At 35.3% G+C, this 22,171-nt stretch overlaps 1 protein-coding gene across 6 annotated transcripts in view; it reads left to right on the top strand.

The window, feature by feature from the left end:
- CUL2 (cullin 2) overlaps positions 1 to 22,171 on the top strand; it is a 96,675-nt gene that overhangs the window by 13,771 nt on the left and 60,733 nt on the right. For 3 of the 6 annotated variants that reach the window (XM_026483444.4, XM_026483443.4, XM_048219481.2), the window contains exons 2-4: positions 8,906 to 9,046; positions 18,443 to 18,545; positions 21,797 to 21,891. In XM_026483444.4, coding sequence (XP_026339229.1) covers positions 8,928 to 9,046; positions 18,443 to 18,545; positions 21,797 to 21,891 — 317 coding nt within the window. In that variant the 5' untranslated portion in view covers positions 8,906 to 8,927. Of the gene's footprint in view, positions 1 to 4,817; positions 4,886 to 6,118; positions 6,320 to 7,693; positions 7,737 to 8,905; positions 9,047 to 18,442; positions 18,546 to 21,796; positions 21,892 to 22,171 lie in introns of those variants that run through there. The other 3 variants (XM_044378569.3, XM_044378568.3, XM_026483445.4) reach the window with 3 other exon arrangements.

The raw sequence follows: 22,171 nt of genomic DNA on the forward strand, positions 1-22,171 counted from the left end.
TATTTTATAACTGGAAGATTATACCTTTTGACCCTCTTCACCCATTTGCTCACCCTTTACTCCCCACTTCTACCAGCCACCAGTCTGTTCTATCTATGAGTTTGTGTTATTTTGTTCCGTACAGATTTTAGCATTGTTTTTCCTATTTCTGTGGGGAAAAAAATGCTACTGGAATTTTGATAGGGATTGCATTGATTCAGTAATTTGCGTTAGGTAGTATGGACATTTTAACACAGAATAGCTTTAGCATGGAATATCTTTTCCTTTGTGTTTTCTTCAATTTTTTGTCAATCAGTGTCTTACAGTTTTAAGCGTGTGGGTCTTCCACCTCTGTGGTTCCTAGGTATTCTTTTTGATGCAGTTGTAAATGGGATTGTTATCTTAATTTCTATTTCTGGTAGTTAGTTCTTAGTGTATAGAAGTACAACAGATTTTTGTGTACTGATTTTGTGTCCTACAACACTACTAAATTAGTTTATTTTAACAGTTTTTTGGTGGAGCCTTTAGGATTTTCTATATATAATATTGTTATCTGCAAATAGTGACAGTTTTACTTCTTCTCTAATTTGGATGCTTTTTACTTATTTTTCTTGTCTAATTGCTGTGGTTAGGATTTTCTATAGTATGTTGAATAAAAGTAGTGAAAGTAGATATACTTGTCTTAAGGCTTTTAGCTTTTCACTCTTGATTACAATGTTAGCCATGGGCTTCTAATATATGGCTTTTGTTATGTTGAAGTACATTCCCTTTAAACCCACTTTGTTGCAAGTTTTTATCATAAATGGATGTTAAATTTTGTTAAATTGCTTTTTCTGCATCTATTTAGATGATCATATGGTTTTAATACTTGATTTTGTTAATGTGGCATATCACATTGATTGAGTTGAGGATGTTGAATAAATCCCACTTGATCTTGGTGTATGATCCTTTTCATGTATTGTTGAATTTGGTTTGCTAGTATTTTGTTGAGGATTTTTGCATCTATGTTCATCAGGGATATCAGCCTATAATTTTCTGTTCTTGGCGTCCTTGTCTCATTTTGGTATCAGGGTAATACTGGCCATGTAAAATGAGTTTGGAAGGGTTCCATCCTCTTCTGTTTTTTGAAAGAGTTTGAGAACAATTGGTATTAATGATGTGAATGTTTAGTAGAATTTACCAGTGAATCCATTTGGTCCTGGACATTTGTTTGCTGGGAGGTTTTTGATTACTGATGCAACCTCCTTACTAGTAATCAGTCTGGTTAGATTTTCTATTTCTTCATAATTCAGTTTTGGTAAGTTGTATGTTTCTAGGAATTTACCCATTTTTTTCAATACATTGTCAAATTTGTTTGCATATTATTCGTTCATAGTCATTTCTTAGCGATCCTTTATTTTTTCTGTGGTGTCAGTTGTAATGTTTTCTCTTTTATTTCTGATTTTGAGTTCTCATTTTCTTCTTGGTGAGTCTAGCTGAAGGTTTGTCAGTTCCGTTTATTTTTTCCAAGAACCAGCTCTTAGTTTCGTTGATCTTTTCTATTATCTTCTCACTCTTTATTTCACTTATTTCCACTGATCTTTGCTATTTCCTTCCTTCCATTAACTTTGGGCTTCCTTTGCTCTTTTTTTCCTAGTTGCTTGAGGTGTGGAGCTAGTATTTATTTGAGATTTTTGTTGTCTCTTGGTATAGGCATTTATTGCTACAGACGTCCGTCTTAGAATTGCTTTTGCTGATTCCCACAAGTTTTGGTATGTTGTATTTTTCATTTTCCATCCCTTTTGGTCTTTTTTTATTTCTCTTTTGATTTCTTTGACTCTTTGGTTGTTCAGTAGCATGTTGTTTAATCTCCATTTATTTGTGAATTTTCCAGTTTTCTTCTTGTTATTGATTTCTAGTTTTATGCCATTGTGGTTAGAGATAATGCTTGATAGGATTTCAGTCTTCTTAAATTTATTAAGATTTATTTTTTGGCCTAATATATGACCTATCCTGGAGAATGTTCCATGTGCACTTGAGAAGAATGTATTCTGTTGCTTTTGGATGGAATGTTCTATATATATCTATTCAGTCCATCTGTTCTAAGATGTTTAACGTTGATGTTTCCTTCTTGATTTTGTCTAATATAAGTTTAACTATCCCAGCTTTCTTTTTGTTTCCATTTGCAAGGAGTATCTTCCATCCCTTCACCTTCGGTTTGTATGTATCCTTAAATCTGAAGTGAGTCTCTTGTAGGTGGCATATAGATGGGTCTTGTTTTTAAATCCATTTTGTCATTCTTTGTCTTTTGGTTGGAGAGTTGTGTCCATTTACATTTAAAGTAATTGATAGGTATGCACCTACTGCCATTTTTTTTGTCAATTGTATTCTGGCTGTTTTGTAGCTCCTCTTTATACCTTTCTTTCCTTGCTCTCTCCCTTTGTGGTTTGATGACTTTATTTATTGGTGTGCTTAAATTCCTTTTTCTTTATCTTTGTGTATCTTTATCTTTTGTGTCTCTTTTGTTTTGCTTTGTGGTTACCATGAGGCTTACATATAACAACTTATATTTGTAACTGTTTAAATTGATAACAATTTAAGATTGAATGCATTCTAAAAGCTCTACATTTTTACTCTCCCCCACATTTTATGTTTTACATCCTTTTGTGTATTGCTTAACTAATTATTACGGTTATAGTTATTTTTACTACTTTTGTTTTTTAACCTTTATAACTAGCTTTATAAGCAGTAATCCACTATCTTTACTATATATTTATCATTTTCTTGCCAGCATTATTCCAAGACTAGAAGTTGTTAATTTTGATGAAGTCTAATTTTTTATCAGTTTTTTTCTTTAATGATTCAGGCTTTCTGTGTCATAACTAGGAAATATTCGCTTAATCTTTTGCTTAGTTTTTAAGGTAATCTACATAAATTATCCCCCAATTCTCCACCAGAGCTGCTCACTCCTTGCAGTGTCCAAACAGGTTATGCAATGAGGGTGGGGTGGGAGGGGGTGGGTGAGGAAGGAAAGGGTTAGGCAAAATATGGCTCAGGGGCCAAATCCTTCCCTCTCCCTGTCTCTCATAAGTAAAGCTTTATTGGAACACAACCATGCTCATTCATTTGCTTATTGCCTGGCAGAATTGAATTAGTTGTAAGAGACTGGATGGCTCTCAAAGCCTAAAGTATTTATTATCTACTCCTTTACAAGAAAAGTTTGTTGACGCCTGAGACAATCTGTTAGTTTCTCCTTCCCCTTTTCTTGGGGATAATTCTCCTGGAGCCCTTTATTCTTATGTGTCTCTCTGGACAGGTTGTTTTTAAACTCTGTATAGTTGCTATTCTTTTTTTTTTTTTTTTTTAAAGATTTTATTTATTTATTCGACAGAGATAGAGACAGCCAGCGAGAGAGGGAACACAAGCAGGGGAAGTGGGAGAGGAAGCAGGCTCATAGCAGAAGAGCCTGATGTGGGGCTCGATCCCAGATCGCCGGGATCACGCCCTGAGCCGAAGGCAGATGCCTAACCGCTGTGCCACCCAGGCGCCCCTGTATAGTTGCTATTCTGAAAAATTCCTGTTCCTCCTTTGTTAGATCCCTCTGTTTCTGGGATCCCAAGTCTTTCTTGGTTTGTTTCATCTCCTCCTGATAGATAATATCTTCTGTTTTCCTGTGAAAAAAGGCTGCATGGAAAGTACATTGATATCACTCTTGATAGAGAATTCTAGGTGGTTAGTCATTTTTCCTGAGAATTTTGAAGGCATTGCTTTATATTACCTTCCAGCTTCCAGTGTTGCTCTTGATAAATCTAGACTTTCCAGCTTAGGGTTTGCTGTAACGTGTTCTTCTTTTCTGAAAACTTTTGGAATCTTTTCTTTATCCTCAGTGTTTTAATATGGCAAAAAGAGATGCCTGTTATTTATTTTTAAAATCAAATATTCTGGGTATTGTGTAGACCCTTTTTAATTGGAAAACTCATGTTCTTCAGTTCTAGGATATTTTTTTCTTTGATAATTACCTCTCATTCTGATTTTCTTAGGGTACATATTGATAGCATGTCAGACCTCTTAGATTACTATCTCTTTTCTTTTTTAGGTTTTTTTATTTCTTTTATGTGCTCCCCTCAACGCATGTTTATGAAACTGTTGATGATGAGAAGAAGGATTTTTACCCCTTTCTTTTGGAAAATTACAAATAGATACAAACAAATGAGTAGTGTAATAAACCCACATGTACTTGTCACTCATTCTAAGTATTAGTTCATAAGAAAGCTGTTAAATTTTTTTATTTTTAAATATTTTTTTGCTTAAAAGATTTTATTTATTGTTAGAGCGCACACACGCAAGCAGGACTGGGAAGCAGGCTCCCTGCTGAGCAAGGAGCTTGTTGCAGGACTTGGTCCTAGGACCCTAGGATCATGACCTGAGCCAAAGGCAGACGCTTAACCAACTGAGCCACCCAGGGGTCCTGCAAGCTGTTAATTTTGAAGCATATCTCAACTAGCATTTCATTACCTTCATAAATATTTTGGAATATGACCCTAATAGATAAGGACTCTCATTTTTTAAAAAAAACTTCTTATTTTATAATTATCATTATAAAAAGTAAAAAATTATTTAAGGTCATCAAATATCCCATCATTGTCCAAGTTTCCAGGGGTATCATAATTTATTTATTTATTTATTTTTATTTTTTTTTTCCAGGGGTATCATAATTTAATGCAAAAGACCTTAAATCTACATCCAAACAAGGTCGTTCATACTGTAATTGATTAATGTGCTTTTTAGTCTGTCTAATTTCACTTCCCCCTCTATATCTCTCTCTCCCTTTTTCTCTTCTCTCTTACATGTGTACATAGTTTATTGAAGAAATCTGATTATCCAGTAGTTTCCTACAGTCTGGATTTTGCTGACTTGTAGGTTGAAGGTTAGTAATGCTTGAATATATAATATATGTAGCATAGACTGCATTCAGACGACCTCTTTTTGAGCAACTTCATTCACTTAGTATGTTTTTGAGGTCCATCCATTTTTAACATCTTTCAGTACTTCATTCTCTTACGTTGTGGAATAATCATTGTATGGATATACTGCATTTTATTTATCCATTTATCTGTTGATAGACATTTGAGTTAATTTCTGCTTTTTGGCCTTTACGAATAATGTTGCTGTGAACATTTGTGTGCAAGTTTTTGTGTGGCCATGTTTTCTCTTGGGTATATATGTAGGAGTGGAATTTCTGGGTCATATGATAACTGTTTATGTAAACTACTTTTGTAATTATTTAATTTACTGTTCATAATCATACATATTTAGAAATGGTTCTCTGAGAAAATCTAGCCTATAAATTCTTTTCAAATGTAATGAAAATTTTATAGATATTATAATTAAATAATTTGACATAATTTATTTGGAAATGTAATGAAATGGAAATGAATTTATTTGGAAATGAAATGTAATGACACATGAATTTCTTTGCAATTTTTTTCTTTTTTTTCTTTTTTTAGAGCCTGTGATTTATTTTTAGGGTTCATAACACTCACAGGCCTTGGGCATAGTACCTGTGTACTGCCTAAGTGTTAAAAACCCTAATATTGGGGCACCTGGGTGGCTCAGTTGGTTAAGCGTCTGCCTTTGGCTCAGGTCATGATCCCGGGGTCCTGGGATCAAGTCCCACATCAGGCTCCTTGCTCAGCGGGGAGCCCGCTTCTCCCTGTGCCTGCTGCTCACCCTGCTTGTATTCTCTGTCTCTCTCCAAAATCTTAAAAACAAAACAAAACAAAACCAAAACCCTAACATTGCGTGGGTGGAACTCAGAAAAAACTAAGGTGGTAATGTGAGAACTTTGTGAATACTCAATGGGACATAATCTAAGTGGGGATGGAAATGGTCTTGGCAGCATGTCAGTCATAGGACCATGATGTAGTCTTTAGTAAAGCACAGGGATAAAGAAGACTCATTTATTTTTACGAGTTACCAGACAGCTTGGGAGATGTAGAAGAATAGTGCAGTAATCACGGTCCTGTTTCTTTATTTGCTCTGTATCATTCTAATATAAATTCGTCATAAATAAATTACCATGTAAACAATTTAAATAAGATAAAGGAACTTAGATTTTTAGTTAAATGAGTTTTCTGTTGTGAAGCAGAGAATTTAGGAGACAATTTCAGCACACTTTCAGCTATTGGTTCATTAATTTCTAGTATGTCTCACTAACCTAGTGTTTTTCTCACCTTGACTTTCATATTTTCCATCCATCTAAAAATGGAGTATCAATGCATATGTGCCCACTCTACCATAACCCTGTTGGTCTCAGCAAAGAAGTCAGTGTCACTCTAATTCTGTCAAAACTTGAATAAAGGTAAAAGTCAATCTATGTAGCCATTAAAATAATTTACAAGCAGTGGGCATAATACCATTTTTATAAGGGGAAAAAACTATTGTGAAGGGAACATTGACAACTTTTTGGTATACAGTAACAAAATAGGCCTTATCTTCAAGAAACACTCAGATAATTACAGTTCAGGTTGGTTAGTGCTCTAACGGTGGTAGGTACAGAATTTTCTCATGTGCTACATAAAATAGAGCACCTAACCTGGTTTAACTGGGTCCAGGAAAGTTTTTTAAAGACAGATATACTAGACCAAGGCTATAATATCAGTAAGAGTTAGGTGAATGAGTAGAAAGAGGGAGGAAGAAAAAGAGAAGAATTTTAGGTAAAGAAAACAAAAAGAGTAAAGGCTGGGTGTATGAATCAGCCTGTTGAGTTTGATGACCTCTCAGCAGAGAGAAGTTACTGGATTATGATGTCAAGGAAGGGGTCCCATGAGAAGAGGAAGCTGGAGAGATGCTTATACTAATAAGGTCAAATCATAGAAGCTTAGTATGCCCGATTGTAAGTGAGCTTAAACTTGGTGCTATCTGTAGTGGAAAATATCAAACAGCTTTAAGTACAAGAGGGACTCGGTCAATTTTTTGGTTTAGGTAGGTTATTTTTGTCTTTGAGTGCCAGTTCTGAGATTCTAACCTTGAAGGTCATGAATTTTGTTTATTGACCACTGTACCCTCAGAGGCTAGGATGGTGCCTGGCAAGTATTTAAGATTCACCAGAGATGTTAGTAAGGCAGTATAGTTGCATATAGCAATTAAGAGCATGGGATGCAGCGCAGGTCTGAATCCTTCTGAGACCACAATTAAATAGTGCTGTGACCTTAAGCAGGTTCCTTACTCACCCAATGACTCAGTTTTCTTATCTGGAAAATGGAGAGAATAATTGGACCTACCTAATCAGATAGTTCTGAGAATTAAATGAGTTTATATAAAGCACTTAGAATAGTGCTTGGCTCATAGTAAGTACTATATAAATATTATAGGAATGGATGAATTTAAGAAATACTGAGGAACACAGTTGGATAGGATGTGGTAAATAAGGATAAGAAGGAGTTAAAGTTACTTCCCTTTGTAGAGCTAAAGCTTTAGGTCCTCCCTCCCTTCCTGTTTCTCCCCTATCCCTATTCAACAGCACACATACACGACACACACACATATACACTACACTCACTCACTCTTACTCTCACAGATTACTGCTCATCCATTCTAGATAGTACTGGAAGTTTAAATAAAGCCTGGTGGTTAGTCTCTGGTATGTTGAGGAAAGACTGTTGATTCAGTGTGGCACACCCTCTTGGATTTTGTTTGGTTTCTCTCTGATTCCTTTTGTTTCTCTTTCTTAAAGTCTCCTTGGACTCCTTGAGTTCTTTTCTTCTCAGGACAGAAAAGTAAGAAGGGCTTAGAGCCATCTCCAGTTGGTGGGCTGGGGGTATGTGGCCACTTTCCTCCCCTTGTCTCCTTTTTTTCTTTATGCTTCTTCCCCTTCTCCCCATTGTTTTCCTACCCCCAATTTTCCTACACACTAGAAGACAAGAGAAAGGATTTCCTCCTTATTTGGCCTTGCCTACAGTCTAGGTTGGTGTTCACAGTTCCACTAATTCTGGAAAACTTTGGGGAGGATGTTAAAACACGTGTCAGAAAAGTATTCCCTTCTGCAATTAAATTTAACTTTAAAAGAATTCTCTTTTAATCTGTGTTTCTGATGTGATATTGAGAAGCATTTGGAATCTAGCACTTGAGCCAAGTTTCTCTACCCTTAGGAACCTTTCGTTTCAGACAGCGGCTAACTTTGAGAATATAGCTTGTCTGCTAGGCAAAAGAAATCTTTTAGCTCACTTCTAGGCTGGTCAAGGTCTCCAGAACCAGAGGTTTCATGCTAGAGGCATGCTTTCATTAGGGGAGTGGGACTGGATACTCTGAGAATCTAAGATGGAGCCTCATTTCTCTGCTGCAACCCTGATAGTCTTTGAAATCTACAAATTTTTTTATCTGTTTAGATTCATGTGGATTTTGCATTCTACTCTACAGTTCATTGTTTTGATAGAAATGTAAATTTCCTCCCTAATCTTTTACCTAAACTAATGCTCTGGGAAGATAAACCCTTTTACTTCCTTGTGTCTTCTTCTATTCCCCCACATACTACCTGATTCCCCAGTTTAAAGAGTACATACAAGGATTTGGAGCCAAAACCTTTTTATTGAGTGTCTTTGCATATTTCTCATGATGGGAGTTAGCTTTTTGGGTAATGGGGCTCCAGCTTTTTTCCCTCAACATATTGAGTCTTCTAAATCCTTGAAACGACGACTCTTGATCATAAATAACTTGTAATAAAAGCTTTCCATTTCCTAGAGTTTGTAATGAATGTAAATATTCTATGTAATTCCTTGTCTGGATCGTCATGAAAAGATAGTGTCCAGTGTTTATTGTGTTTTTACTATGTGCCAGGTTCTGTTCTCACCCCTTTTGTCTATTGTGCTGTTGAATTATGTGATGCTTTAAAAACAAGTAACTTGTTTGTAGAATTCATGCTAACATTACTATTGTTTTTAATTAACAGATTTCAACACTAAACTTGCACAATGTCTTTGAAACCAAGAGTAGTAGATTTTGATGAAACATGGAACAAACTTTTAACGACAATCAAAGCAGTTGTTATGTTGGAATACGTTGAAAGAGCAACATGGAACGATCGCTTCTCGTATCCTTTTAGTGGCATTGATAAATGTTCTTGTATTGATAGTGATATTGTATCAGTAACTGTATCAGTGAACATTGGTAAATGTCCTAAATTGATAAACTTGTTGAAAGGGAGAATAGGCTTATGCTTATATAAATGGAAGAAATGCTAGTGTGACTACTTTCACATATATTGTTTACATTTCCAAGTTCACCTGTATGTGTCCGTCAACAATCTGAACCTTTCACTTAACAGTACTTATTGAACACTCATGTATATGTCAGGTGCTACCCGAGGCTTTGGGAATACAATTGTACACAAAAAAACCACTTTCCCTTCATTCTACTAAGGGAAACAGACATTTTAAAAAAATCTGGTGCCAGTGCTTCTACTAGCAGGTAGTGATAGACTCTGTAGGGACAAATAAAGCAGGGTAAGGGCATGGAGAATGGTTGGAGTACGTATGTATGCGGCTCTCTTAGGTGGGATGGTTGTGGAAGGCCTCTCTGAGGAAGATGGTGATTTGAACAGAGACTGGACCAAAGCGAGGGAGCAAGTCATACAGATACCTGGGGGAAGAATGTTTCAGGTAGAGAGTGAATGGCAAGTTTAATGACTTGACAGCTAGAAATATATTTTTTTAATTGGGTTGTCTGTATTTGTGAATTAGCAATTTTATATGAGAATACGAATTTGTGGTTTCTCTGGAACAGTCTGAATTCCAGTGTACTGCATTCCTACATGACAGCAACCCCCCCTTTTTTTTTAATATATACATTCTGTATATATTACTTACATATAAAAAACACTGTCACCCCGGCATTCAGGGTATAGACTCTGGCACCAAAAAAGCCCCCCCAAATATTGAAATACTTAAGCTTTTTAGTATTTGGGAGGTTAAAGTGGACTCTGGGAACTCTTGGCTACAGGTACCTGGGGCAAAGCCATGGATGGCAGTCTCACCAGCTCACCAGCTCTGCCAGTGTCTACCAGGGACCAAGGCTGGGTGGGCATGGGGACAACATAGGTACATTGGAACATGTTTACTGGCAGACTTCTGAACTGTCTCAGTCTCTTACCACAGGAAACATCACACGTGTCCTGTCTCAGGGTAAAGAAGGGGTAGGGTTGAGGTCTGGGTGTCTCTGGGTCCAAATGGCAAGGGCCTGGCTAGAGGCCTGGAGGATTGGATGCATACTGTAGGAACCAGAGATTCTTTCTCCAGAAAGGGAAATTAGGATGTGAAGGTATTAACCAAAATGTGTGCGGAGATTCAGTTTTTTCCAAGTCTGTGCTGCCCTTTGGCAGTCTTCTATGTCTAAGGGACGGCTACCCTCATTATTTGGGCGTATGCTCTTTAGAAAAGCTTGGGTTTTATAACAGTGACTCAACTTGTTCTTAATGCCTAATTCAGTTTTTATATTAAGCTGAGTGTTGATGCAAAAACGGTGAGGTTCTTTTAGACCAACAGCAAACCATCTCATTCATTACATTTGCAGTCATTACTAAGAATGTTAGGCTATCTATGTTCTAGGCACTAAAAATAAATAAAATAATGGTAATGTTTCTGGAAGCCTTCATAGTTTGCAAGGGTGTTTTATATTTTTTATATTATTTGGTACCTCAGACAAGCCTATCAGATTGGTGGGGCAGATATAATTGTCTTTATTTAACAAGGAGGAAATTGATACTCAGTCATGCAGGTAGTAATTGAAGGAGCACAGACTTGAATATGAGATTTCTAACATCTAATTCCCTATACTTGCCAGTATATCTAGAGGATAATTGATATGGATTCTGCCTTTGAAGAGCTCATTATTGAATTATTCTGATTTTTTAATGGAACATCATGGATTGTTTTTGCATAGGAATCTTTTTCTTTTTCGCATAGGAATTTCAATAAAATGGAAAATTTTAAAGCTACTTGTGTGCTAATGAGACTTCACTAGACAAGTACGTAGGTAGTTTTAAGGCTATTTCAACTAAAATAAACAGAGAAAGAAGGAGTTGGTCATGGAAATATCTGACTTCCCTGGAAAGTGTCGCTTCGGTCACTGTTATTTCTAAGATGTTTACTGTTTGATTCATCTAAGATGGTCCAGTTAACCGTTCATGAATTTTCTTCTCCTCCCTTTAAAATAAAGAATATCTGCAAAAACAATAAAATTAAGAATGGAATTTCTTTAAATTTTATTTTGGAAAATAAAGGACTGTGTTACTAATTGTTCTGAAGTAAAATCCTTTTCCCTGTTAATTTGCCCAAGAATATAAGTTTGACTTCTGACCCTTAGATATCTTAGGTAGAAATTTAAAAGGCTATAAAACTTTAATCTTTTGAAAATGAAAGGAAGCCTCCCCCAAATTGTGTATCACCATATGTGATAGTAATTGATCTTTTATAAAGCATTTTTGGGGTGTGTGAAGTGTAATGTGGTTGACCCTTGAACACAGGTTTGAAGTGTGTGTATCCACTTATGTGCATTTTTTAAAAAAATATTTTAGAGGCTTTAGAGAGAGAGAACTAGGGAGGGAAGGGGCAGAGGCAGAGGGAGAGTAGAGAGAGAATCTCAAGCAGACTCCCTTCTGAGCGTCGTACCTGATGTGGGGCTCAGTCTCAGGACCCATGAGATCATGACCTGAGTGGAAGTGAAGAGCCAGCTGTCTGACCAGCTGGTCCATCCAGGCGCCCCTCCTCCCCCTTTTTAAAAAATAAATACAGTATTGAAAATGTATTTTCTTTTCCTGACGATTTAAATAAGATTGTCTTTTTTCTAGCTTACTTTATTGTAAGAATACAGTATCAAATACATATAATATACAAAATATGTGTTAAACAACTGTGTTTCAGATAAGGTCAAGTCAACAGTAGGCTATTAGTAGTGCAGTTTTGGGAAAGTCAAAAGTTATATGTGGATTTCCTTCTGTTGGGGGTTTGGCACCCCTCCTTCGTTGTTCAAGGGTTAGCTGGTACATGTGTGGAAAAGTTCATAGGATGTAAATGTGGGGTTGAGCAGATAATTACAGTGCAAACACCTGTGTAATCACTGCACAGGTGCAGGAACATGTCCGTCTCAGTTCACAAGCCCGCTGCTTATCTTGGAGGGAATTACTCTTGTGACTTTTGCACCTATTGTTTCCTTGTTTTTTTTTTTTTTAAATAGTTTAACTGCTTATGTATACAGCCCTAACAATTATTGGTTATTTCTGTGTTTGGAACTTTATATAAATTGAATCATGCTGTGTATATATTTCTGGGTCACAATTTTTTCTTTCAACATGTATATGTATGTGATTAATTTGTTACCAGTGACATTGTAAAAGTTGTATTACTAGCCCCATTTTATAGCTGAGGATGTCGAGGTTTAGTGATGGGATATGACTTACTCGTATTGTGGGATAGAATGCTGAAGTAAAATGCTTGTCTCCTTATACTCTTGAAGTGGGCATTAAGGAAGCTTGGTCTGTCAGTTGAAGTGTTTAACTTGTGGAAGTACGGAATTTATGGAACCCTGTCCACAACATTTTTTACTAAATACAAACTCCATAAGGTCAGGGATTCTCATCCATTTTGTTCACTGCTATATTCCCAGCATCTGGCACATGTAGGTATTCAGCAAATATTTGGTGAGTGAATAACTACTATCAGCTAAATGTTATTAAGCATACTGTACAGATGAAATAAATAACATTAATATTTAGCTACTTCTCTTATTGTGTTGATAAGCAGGTTTCTTAACACTCATCCTTCATAAATGTACTGCATCCAGGTATAATGCAAGGCATTCTGGTTGATAGGTAATGTCAATAAAATACATCAGTTTTTAAATACATAACAAATTACCACAAATTTAGTGGCTTTGAGAAACATCCTTTTATTACCTCACAGTTCTGTGGATCAGAGGTCCATGGTGTGACTGGGTTCTCTGTTCAGGGTCTCACAAAGCTGAAATGAAGGAGTTGGCTGGCTAACTCTCATCTAGAGCTCAGGGTCCTCTTCAGAGCCCATTGCTATTAATTGGGAGAATTCAGTTCATTGCAGTTACAGGTCTGAGGTCTCCATTTTCTTGTTGTCTCTTGGCTGTGAACTGCTCTCAGTGACTTGTTACATCTCAGTTTTTGCATTTGACTCCCTTCCATCTTCGATGCCAGCAGTGGCATGGCAGATCTCCCTTTGCTCTCTCAGACTTCCCCTTCTGCAGTTAGCCACAGAGGGCTGGAAGCAGATGGGGATCTGCTTTTAAGAGGCTCATTTGATTGGATTAGGTCCACCTGCAGAGTCCAGGATACTCTCCCTATTGGGGTCAGCTGATTAGTAATCATAATTCTGAATTTTTGCTCCGAGTCCCTTTTGCCATGTAAAGTAGCAGTTCCAGGTATTAGGGTGGGATATCTTAGGAGGGCATTTTTAGAATTCTGCCTAACACAAGTAGTAATACTTCCTAAAAAAAGCTTTATGACAGCTTAGGGTGGTTTGGGATTTACCCTTTGCTAAGGATTTCTATCAAGTGCTTTTCTATAGTAAGGCTAGGTGTAGATCTAGATTTACCATTATTGTTTTCTGGGTTGGAGTTCTTTGGCTGTTTTGGTTTACTTTTATTCCTGGTTTTCTGCCTTTTGGAAGCTGCCTTTTAGGACAATTCCCAAACCCTGCAGTATAATATAGAATCTCTCCTACTTAAGGGCAAGTTAGATTCTAAATGGTTTTAGGTAAGTCTAAAGTGATTAAGTGAGGAGAAATCTAAAATGCCTTCATGAATGTATTTCTCCCAGATAGGAAGACCAGGTTTTAAAACCAGGTGTACCATTGTCCTCATTTCTCATATGTATTTTGTCAGGCATCTTTTCAAACATAGACCAGCTTTGACTACATTGAAAAATATTGAAGTAGGTCATCTCCGTCTCTGACGATCCTCACAAATTTTAGGAGAACTTCTTATTAACCTTTTTCTTAGATTGTACAGATTGGTAAAGGTTTTATCTGTAGTTTTCTCTGCTTGAAGCATCAGTAACATTTTCACTCTATTCCAAATTAAATCAGATGAATATTTGATTATTGTGATTCTGTATTATACACTTTAAGGTTTTTCCATTTAACCAGTGATTTTATATCCTTGCTTGCTAGTTGATGATTTCATAGATATTGCATCTTTTACATGTTGCATGTTTATTCTTTTTCTTCAGAAATGTCAATAAAGATCTTTGCTTTTTATTCTCAATACTTTAATGGGTCATTGTACCATTTTCAATTTTAAGATAAGCTTTCCTTTTTTTTTTTTTTAAACTTACCAGCACTGTTTAAAATTTGTTTCCTGTTATATGTAATACACATAACTTAAAAGCACATCCATATAAATCTCTTACAAGCTATACCTTCATATGAGAACCCATAAACATACAATGTGTGCTGCTTTTCCCATGGCTTCTTTTCTGTCCTTGCTTCCCCCCCCCCTTTTTTCCTGTTTGTTTGTCTTAAAGATTTTATTTTTAAGTAGTTTCTACGCCCAACATGGGGCTTGAACTCACAACCCTGAGATCAGGAGTCTCGTGTTTCACTGACTGAGCCAGCCAGGTGCCCTTCTTTTTCTCGTTTCCAATGAGAGTCATCTGTAGTGGCCCTCAGCAGGACCAGGGCACACAGGATAAGGGTCTAGGGTGGCGGAGGGGGAGGTGAGAGCCCAGACAGAAAAAGACTAGCAGCAAGAGTTGAGGGGGAGCAGAGACAGAAGAAAGGAAGTTGGATTTTGCAGCCCAGTGTCAAGACCCCTGAAATAATAATAATACAGTGTTACTCCTCCTTTCCAAATGGGGAATTTTCTTTCTTAGAAAATGGTTGATGGTGTGTTTCCTGCTGCTGTGGATAATCTTTACATCCCCATTGTAGAACTCATTGTTTTGGACCCACTACACAATAGAATTAATAATGTTAAAATCAAAATTAAACCCAAGCCTAGGTAGCACCTTTAATAGAGAAAATGAACCAAAATAAATGATTTTGCTGCTGTCCAACGCTGTCTTTTGGTTGTAACAGAGTTCAGAACTTGTGCCCTGGAACAGTTTTTGACTGAGAATTTTTATAACTGGAAAGTTCATAATAGAGGAATTTTTATATCCTGACTCCCTAAAGAGTAACTTAAGGAAACAGATGACTTTGAAGAAGAGAGTGTTTACGTCTAAAACTGGCCATCTCCAGTTATTTCCCATATTTTGTTTTTTAAAGTGCCTTGCCTAAAAGCAAATCATAATTGAATCGTAGAGGGTTGGGTGCTCTTCCTAATGCCTAAATATTTCCAGGGTGGTTAGATATTTGAATAGGTAAGAGAAAAAGAGCATATTTAGGAATATCTTTTAGGTGGTTAAGTGACATTATACAGTGGTTAACTGAGACCACAAACATGGTGAGTTAAAAAATTAAAAGATTTATTAAGGTAGACTCTATTAAAAAGAAACATACAACTACATCCTCACTGAGGGTGTCAAACAGTATATAAATCTGTATATGGATTGAAATGGGAAAGTCTGTATTCCCTGCCGCACACAGATCCTTTTTCCCTAAGTGGAAAGAGGGTAAGTCCTGTAGTGTGACTCCTTTTAGCCAATTTTGTTTACATGTATATGCAGTGGATATATCGAGACCCTAATTTTGGTGATACAGAACATTTGGGCACATAATTAGCATATCATGCTGAAATTACGGTATTGAATCATGTTAATTTTTCAGTATCAAGTGTATTCTAGAAATAAGTGTATTATGGCTTCAGGAAAAAAAAGGTAGAGCAAATATGATAGATGAAAATTCTTGAAGTAGGTATTCAGAACTTAAAGATCTTAAATGCATCACACCTTTGCCAAAAGAATTGTTGATGTAGATCCTGGCTAAATTTAGTCTTTATTTTTTAAAAAACTGAAATTTAAGTGTAGTGTACACACTGACACAGGAACATACAGGTGAATTTTCATAACATGAACATACCCATGTACCCAGTAAATAGGACTCCTAGTATCCCAGAAACATTTCCTCTCAGTCAGTAGGGGTAACTACTCTCTTCACTTCTAGTACATTTAATTCTGACAACACTTTTATATCTGTTTTTACTATAGTAAGATTGTGATGAGTAATCGAGATTAAATATAAATGTATATTTATAACAAAACTCTTATGTGGTGAACCAGGACTTTTTTTTTTCCCCTGAGGAATTTATAGCTGAAACCTCCAAGCTGGATCCAGGAGCTCATCTAATACATTATTTGGGGGCACCTTTCTTCTGTATTCATACCTAGTTCCTTCTCCTCTCCCCCAACTATTATCAGTTCTCTATAGAATTTGTGTCCAGATAAATTTCTAAATTCCTTCTTAGGTGATGTATGTTAAAATTTTGATTTTCTTTGTAATATAAGTTAATATTTGTATGTTGTTGGTAAATAGTTCTTATATTTTACTTAATCTTCTATTTTATAAAGGTTCATTATATCTCGATTGATTTAAAGTAACCGTAATAGTTTGTTTCCTACTGTGTATTTTTTTTCTACAAAAAATCCTGGCACAGGAGTGCCTGGGTGGCTTAGTTTGTCAAGTGTCTGCCTTCAGCTCAGGTCATGATCTCACGGCATTGGGTTTGAGCCCCAAGTCAGGCTCCCTGTTCAACAGGGAGTCTGCTGCTCCCTCTCCCTCTGCACCCCTCCCCCCCCCCCGGCTCTTTGTCTCTCAAATAAATAAATAATATCTTCAAAAAACAAAAAACTGGCACAGCAATATTACATTGTATGGATATTTTTGCTTCTTTGGGTTTTTTTTTACTGTAAATATTTGTTTATATTTAGCACAATAGTATATTGAAGAATGTATACATATATACATGAAGATATTTTATTATTTACTAAATATATGTAATTAAAAACAAATAAAAGGATTTAGAAGGAACCTGGGAAAGTCTGACCAAAATCTACCCATCATGACCTCATATGGAGGGGGCTGCTTGTTGTTTCTGGAGTAAGGATACTAGGTAAATAGAGCATGTGGTACTAATTACCTACCTCCCTTCCATCACCAAGTGTTTAATAAGTGCCTTTTATGAGCCAGGAATTGTGCCTTGGAGGTGGGAATCTAGAGATGATTAAGAATAGGCCTCTGTGGATGACAAAGGTATAAATAATTTCTATTGTATAAAAGTAAGTCCTACAGAAGAAGAATATGTAAAATGTTATGGAGATATAGAAGAGGAACGATCTTCATCCCTACCTTTCTATATTTTTTTATAATGAAAGATCGTTTCTTAAAATTTTTTGAGTTTATTATTATTATTACTATTTTTTTTAGTAATCTCTATACTCAAGGTGGGGCTTGAAGTCACAACTCTGAGATTAAGAGTCACATGCTCTTCCAACTGAGCCAACCTGGCACCCCCCTACCTCCATATTTTTAAGCAAAATTTTTATTTTGAAATATTTCCTGATCCTTATATTAAGTATATTGAATATATTTATAATATAAATAAAACTATATAAGTATATTAAATTCGTGACTCCATCCCAAATAATCAACCTTATTTTCAGTTTTGATCTGCATCTCTAATTAGGCTGTTCTCAGATTGCTTCATATATGCTTTATCTTCAACATCTGGTCAGTGATGCATAGTTTATGAAGCACTTTAACATTCAGGAACTTACTTGGGCCTTAAAAGGATTCTGTAGAGCTATCAAGAGGGGGTTTATCACCCTTAGCTTAGAGATGAGGAAATGGCAACGCAGAAAGGTTAAGAGACTTGGTCAAGATCACTGGCTAGTAAAACTAAAGTCTTAGTCACACCCCGTTTCGTCTGTCTCCTGATTAAGAACTGTCTGCCACAGCAGATGTACCACTTGTGATACTTAGCAAAGTTGGTATTCAAAAACTTAATTGATTAATTGACATTACTATTCATACTGTAATTCTTCTAACAGAGCAAATACTGAAGGATAGTGTGTAGGTTGATGTTCTGACGAGTAGTATGATGTGGGAAAATGTGTCAAATGAGTAATTTTTGTAACTTTGTTTCTCAGAATTGCATAGACATATTTGCTGTGATATTCCATAGCCCTTTGTTGATATTATGCTTATGTCCATTCTTACATAAACCTTATTTTGTAGGTTTCTGGGTAACTTGATTTACCAGAATGCTGCTCTGAATTTTAAGCTCTTTGAGAAGAACCATTTTCCTTACAATGCTCTCTAATAATTCTCAAGAAATGTTTGTTGAATGAATAAATGAATAACATGGTGCTTTTTAAAGTAAGCATGGCTATACGTTTTACTTTTTCTATACCTGTATAATCTTAAATTGCCTGAAAGGATTTTTCATTTTTTAATGGCGAACTTGAGTTAAATCTCTTGTTTCAAAGTAATATCTCCAATGAATATGAAAACCTTAACAATTTAACTAGAGATATCTATGCTTTGTGTGTGGCCTATCCCGAACCCCTTGGAGAAAGACTTTATACAGAAACTAAGATTTTTTTGGAAAATCACGTACGGCATTTGCACAAGGTAAGGCTTGGTGCATACATGATATAAATATGTCTGTAGCTGGGTAGTTATTATTAGACTAGTTTACTGTTTTCCAGTGCAGAACTTACATCAGATTAAGGTTATTTGCTTTGTTACCTAAATAGCATTTTTCTGATTATACATGTTTAAGGTTTATGAGTTGTGCATTATGTTGTTAGATTGTCCCAGGGAAATGTTTAGTTATTCGGGATCATATAACTAGTAGCTAAAATTGTGGGGTTTCAAATCAAGGTTTGTTCAACTTTAAAGTTTTCCTTCTACATCCTCTGGATGGTGTTTATTAGAACCTAGTTCTCTCTTACTCTTGCATCCCACCTCTTGGTAAATCTCTGTCTTTATTATTTTCAACTGTTTAGCTGCTTCTTCATGTCCTACATAAAGTCTTACAAAAACTTAAAATGAAAAAGGAAAATGGTAAATTAAAAAGCATGATAGAAACTGTCCCTGTGACCACTTATTTTAGTTAGTATGCCATATGTACCAGGGCAACACCCAGACTTAATTTGTGTATGAACAAAGGACTTGTGGGATTTGGCTATGGGCTGTAGTTCTTATTTTGGACTACCGATCTGATCAGGACCTGGAAGAGATCACTTATTGTCTGGGCTAGAAACTTGACTCTACCTTTCATTAGCTGTGTGACCATGGGCAACTCACTTACTCTCCCTTATGGATTGAAATTTAAGTTTATCTTTAAAATGGAAATAGACTAGAGGATATTATGCTAAGCAAAGTAAGTCAGTCAGAAAGACAGTTATCATATGGCTTCACTCATATGTGCAATTTAAGAAAATAGAGGATCCTAGGGGAAGGGAGGGAAAAATAAAAAAAGATGACATCAGAGAGGGAGATAGACCGTAAGAAACTGTTTTAACTCCAGGAAACTAACTGAGGGTTGCTGGCGGGGAGAAGGGTGGGGGGATAGGGTAACTGGGTGATCATTAAGGAAGGCGCTTAACGTAATGAGTGCTGGGTGTTACATGCAAATGATGAATCCCTGAACTCTACCTCTGAAACTGATAATACACTATATGTTAATTAATTGGATTTAAATAAAATAAAATAGAATGGAGATACAATAACATTATATAATACTGTGTCTAACTTTGGATGTGGCTAGGTGCAGATAAGTTTTAAAGTGGTGATAACCCCAGAGCACAATTGGTCATGTGATGTTTCTCTTTTAAAACTTTTGAAGGAAATACTCTTCTTTTTATTATACATGGCAGATACATTTTAGTGTTCTAATATGTACATTTGTCAGCTCATGAAAGCAGTTTTGATAACAGGTACTTTAAATTGTTCTTGTAATGTTTAATAATTTAGTTTACAAGTTAAAGTTCTTCTATGATCATCTTGTGAACTTTGGTTATACCATAACTGTTACCTGTGTAAGGCACTTACAAATTTTGCAGTTTTATATTTTAGCATGGTTTGTGTTTCTTTAAATGTTTTATTTTGAAATACTTTCAGACTTACAGAAAAGTTGCAAAAATAATACAGAATTCCTCTATCCCTTTACCAGCTTCTTAAGGTTAACATCTTGTATAACAGTGGTACAATTATTAACACTGGGAAATTAACATTGGTATAGTTGCATTTTAAAATGATGTGAAATCGTTTTATGAAAGTTTAGAATACTTATATGATTGTATACCATATGTTTTCTTAGATCCTGTGACAAAAAAGAAGTTGGCTAATATGTTGATGACAAAGTAAATTATTAACATAGCCAACAGATTTGAAGCAGTTTCTCCTGTGAGAAGAAAATTTTATTTGATTGGGGGAGGGAACTTTTTTAATTACTAAAGTATTGCATTGCCATTTTAGATAATTTAGAACATACAGATAAGCAAAAGGAAGAAAATGATCACCAAAACAACACTCATAACAAACTTCCAGAATTAACTACTGTGAATATTTTTTATGATCTGTACTTAAGTACATCCATTTTGGCATATGTAAATATATATATAATTTGATCCTTGTCTTTTGCATATTTTTGCTTTGTGTAGACTTCCATTTTTATTAGAAAATGGAATCGTATTATATACTTTATAATCTTTATGATTTTAATAATATTGTAAGTCTCTGTCATTAAATGGACTTTTATAATTCTGGCAATGATTGTAAAGTTTTTCATTGTGTGGAGATGATACAGTTTGTTTAATATTCTCATACTGCTGGGCATATGGCTTATTTGCAATATATATAATTTGTTTTTATAATAAGCAATGCTTCTGTGAATATCCTGGTAGCTAAATTATTTTTGCGTAGCCAAGTTTTTTATAGGATAAATTCCTAGACATAGAATTATTAAGTCATAGGTCATGAACATTTTTTATTGTTTTGACGTACAGTAACAAATTGTTCTTGTATTTATTCACCGAGCAGAGCAGTTTCTAAGGGTGCTTTTCCCCCAACATTATTAGTAGTAGTTGCTATTTTTAATTTATTAATATGATAGGCAAAAAATACTATTTATAGGTTATTTCTGTCTCTTGAGCCTTAATTATTAAAATTCCAAGTTTAAAAGCATAGCATTTCAGCAGAGAATTAATTAGATGGAAATTGAGGTCACGACTTAAAGTTATATGGACAGTTAATGAAAGAACTGAATAAAAGAACCTAAGATCTTTTAAATATCAGTTTAGTGTATTTTTGCTGTTAGACTAGATTTCCTTCAAAAATAACTTTAAAAAATTAGATCTCAGATTTAAGTTTGATTTTTATTTTTCAAAAAGTAATAAATTTCTGTGAAGTAAATATAAAACAACTTATTTGGGGATTATAGGAAAGGTGTCAATTTTCATAAATAGTCTTATTCACATAAGTGAATAATTCAGAGTCATGATATATTTATATAATTAGCAGGATGATCAAAAGCGAGGGATTTGAGGAAGCACAGATATGTGGCAGTAGAATTACATCCTCTTTTAAACTGATCTTAATATAATATTCTAGCCCAAAGACAATCTCACACCATTACATTTTACCTTTTAGAGAATGAAACTGTTTACTCTCTAGTATGGATGCTTTATTTTCATACCTAAGACTCATTTTTTTCTGGTCGTTTCAGTTTAGTATTACTAAAAGTAGTTAAATTAGAATGTAATTTGTAATTGTAATTTAGAATACTTTTTAGAACATTAATTTTTGATAATTTTCATAGCTTAGAAATGAAAATGATTAGCGCTTTCCAAGTAAAAATATATTTCTTCTTTATATAGAGAGTTCTGGAGTCTGAAGAGCAAGTACTTGTTATGTATCATAGGTATTGGGAGGAATATAGCAAAGGTGCAGACTACATGGACTGCTTGTATAGGTAAGTATGCCTTTAAACTCTTGACAACCTCAACAGTGTTGCCTGTAGTCAGTAATTGAAGGAGTTTTGGGTTTTGGCTTTTTGTTTTTAAATTTTTAAATAAATGAACAAAACTAAAGCATTTTCTGCTCAATGGACTTTGTTTGCTATGGGGAAAGGTCTGTAGTCTGGGTCCTGTGGGTCTTTGGGAGCCAGGCAGTGTATGGAAAGTTATTCTCTGAAAATTAAGACTGTATTTAATTTCATACTTCTATTTTTTTTTTCATATTGTCTGGGACTC

This window comes from Ursus arctos, unplaced genomic scaffold, assembly GCF_023065955.2.
Source record: "Ursus arctos isolate Adak ecotype North America unplaced genomic scaffold, UrsArc2.0 scaffold_30, whole genome shotgun sequence".
NCBI classification, from domain to species: Eukaryota; Metazoa; Chordata; class Mammalia; order Carnivora; family Ursidae; genus Ursus; species Ursus arctos.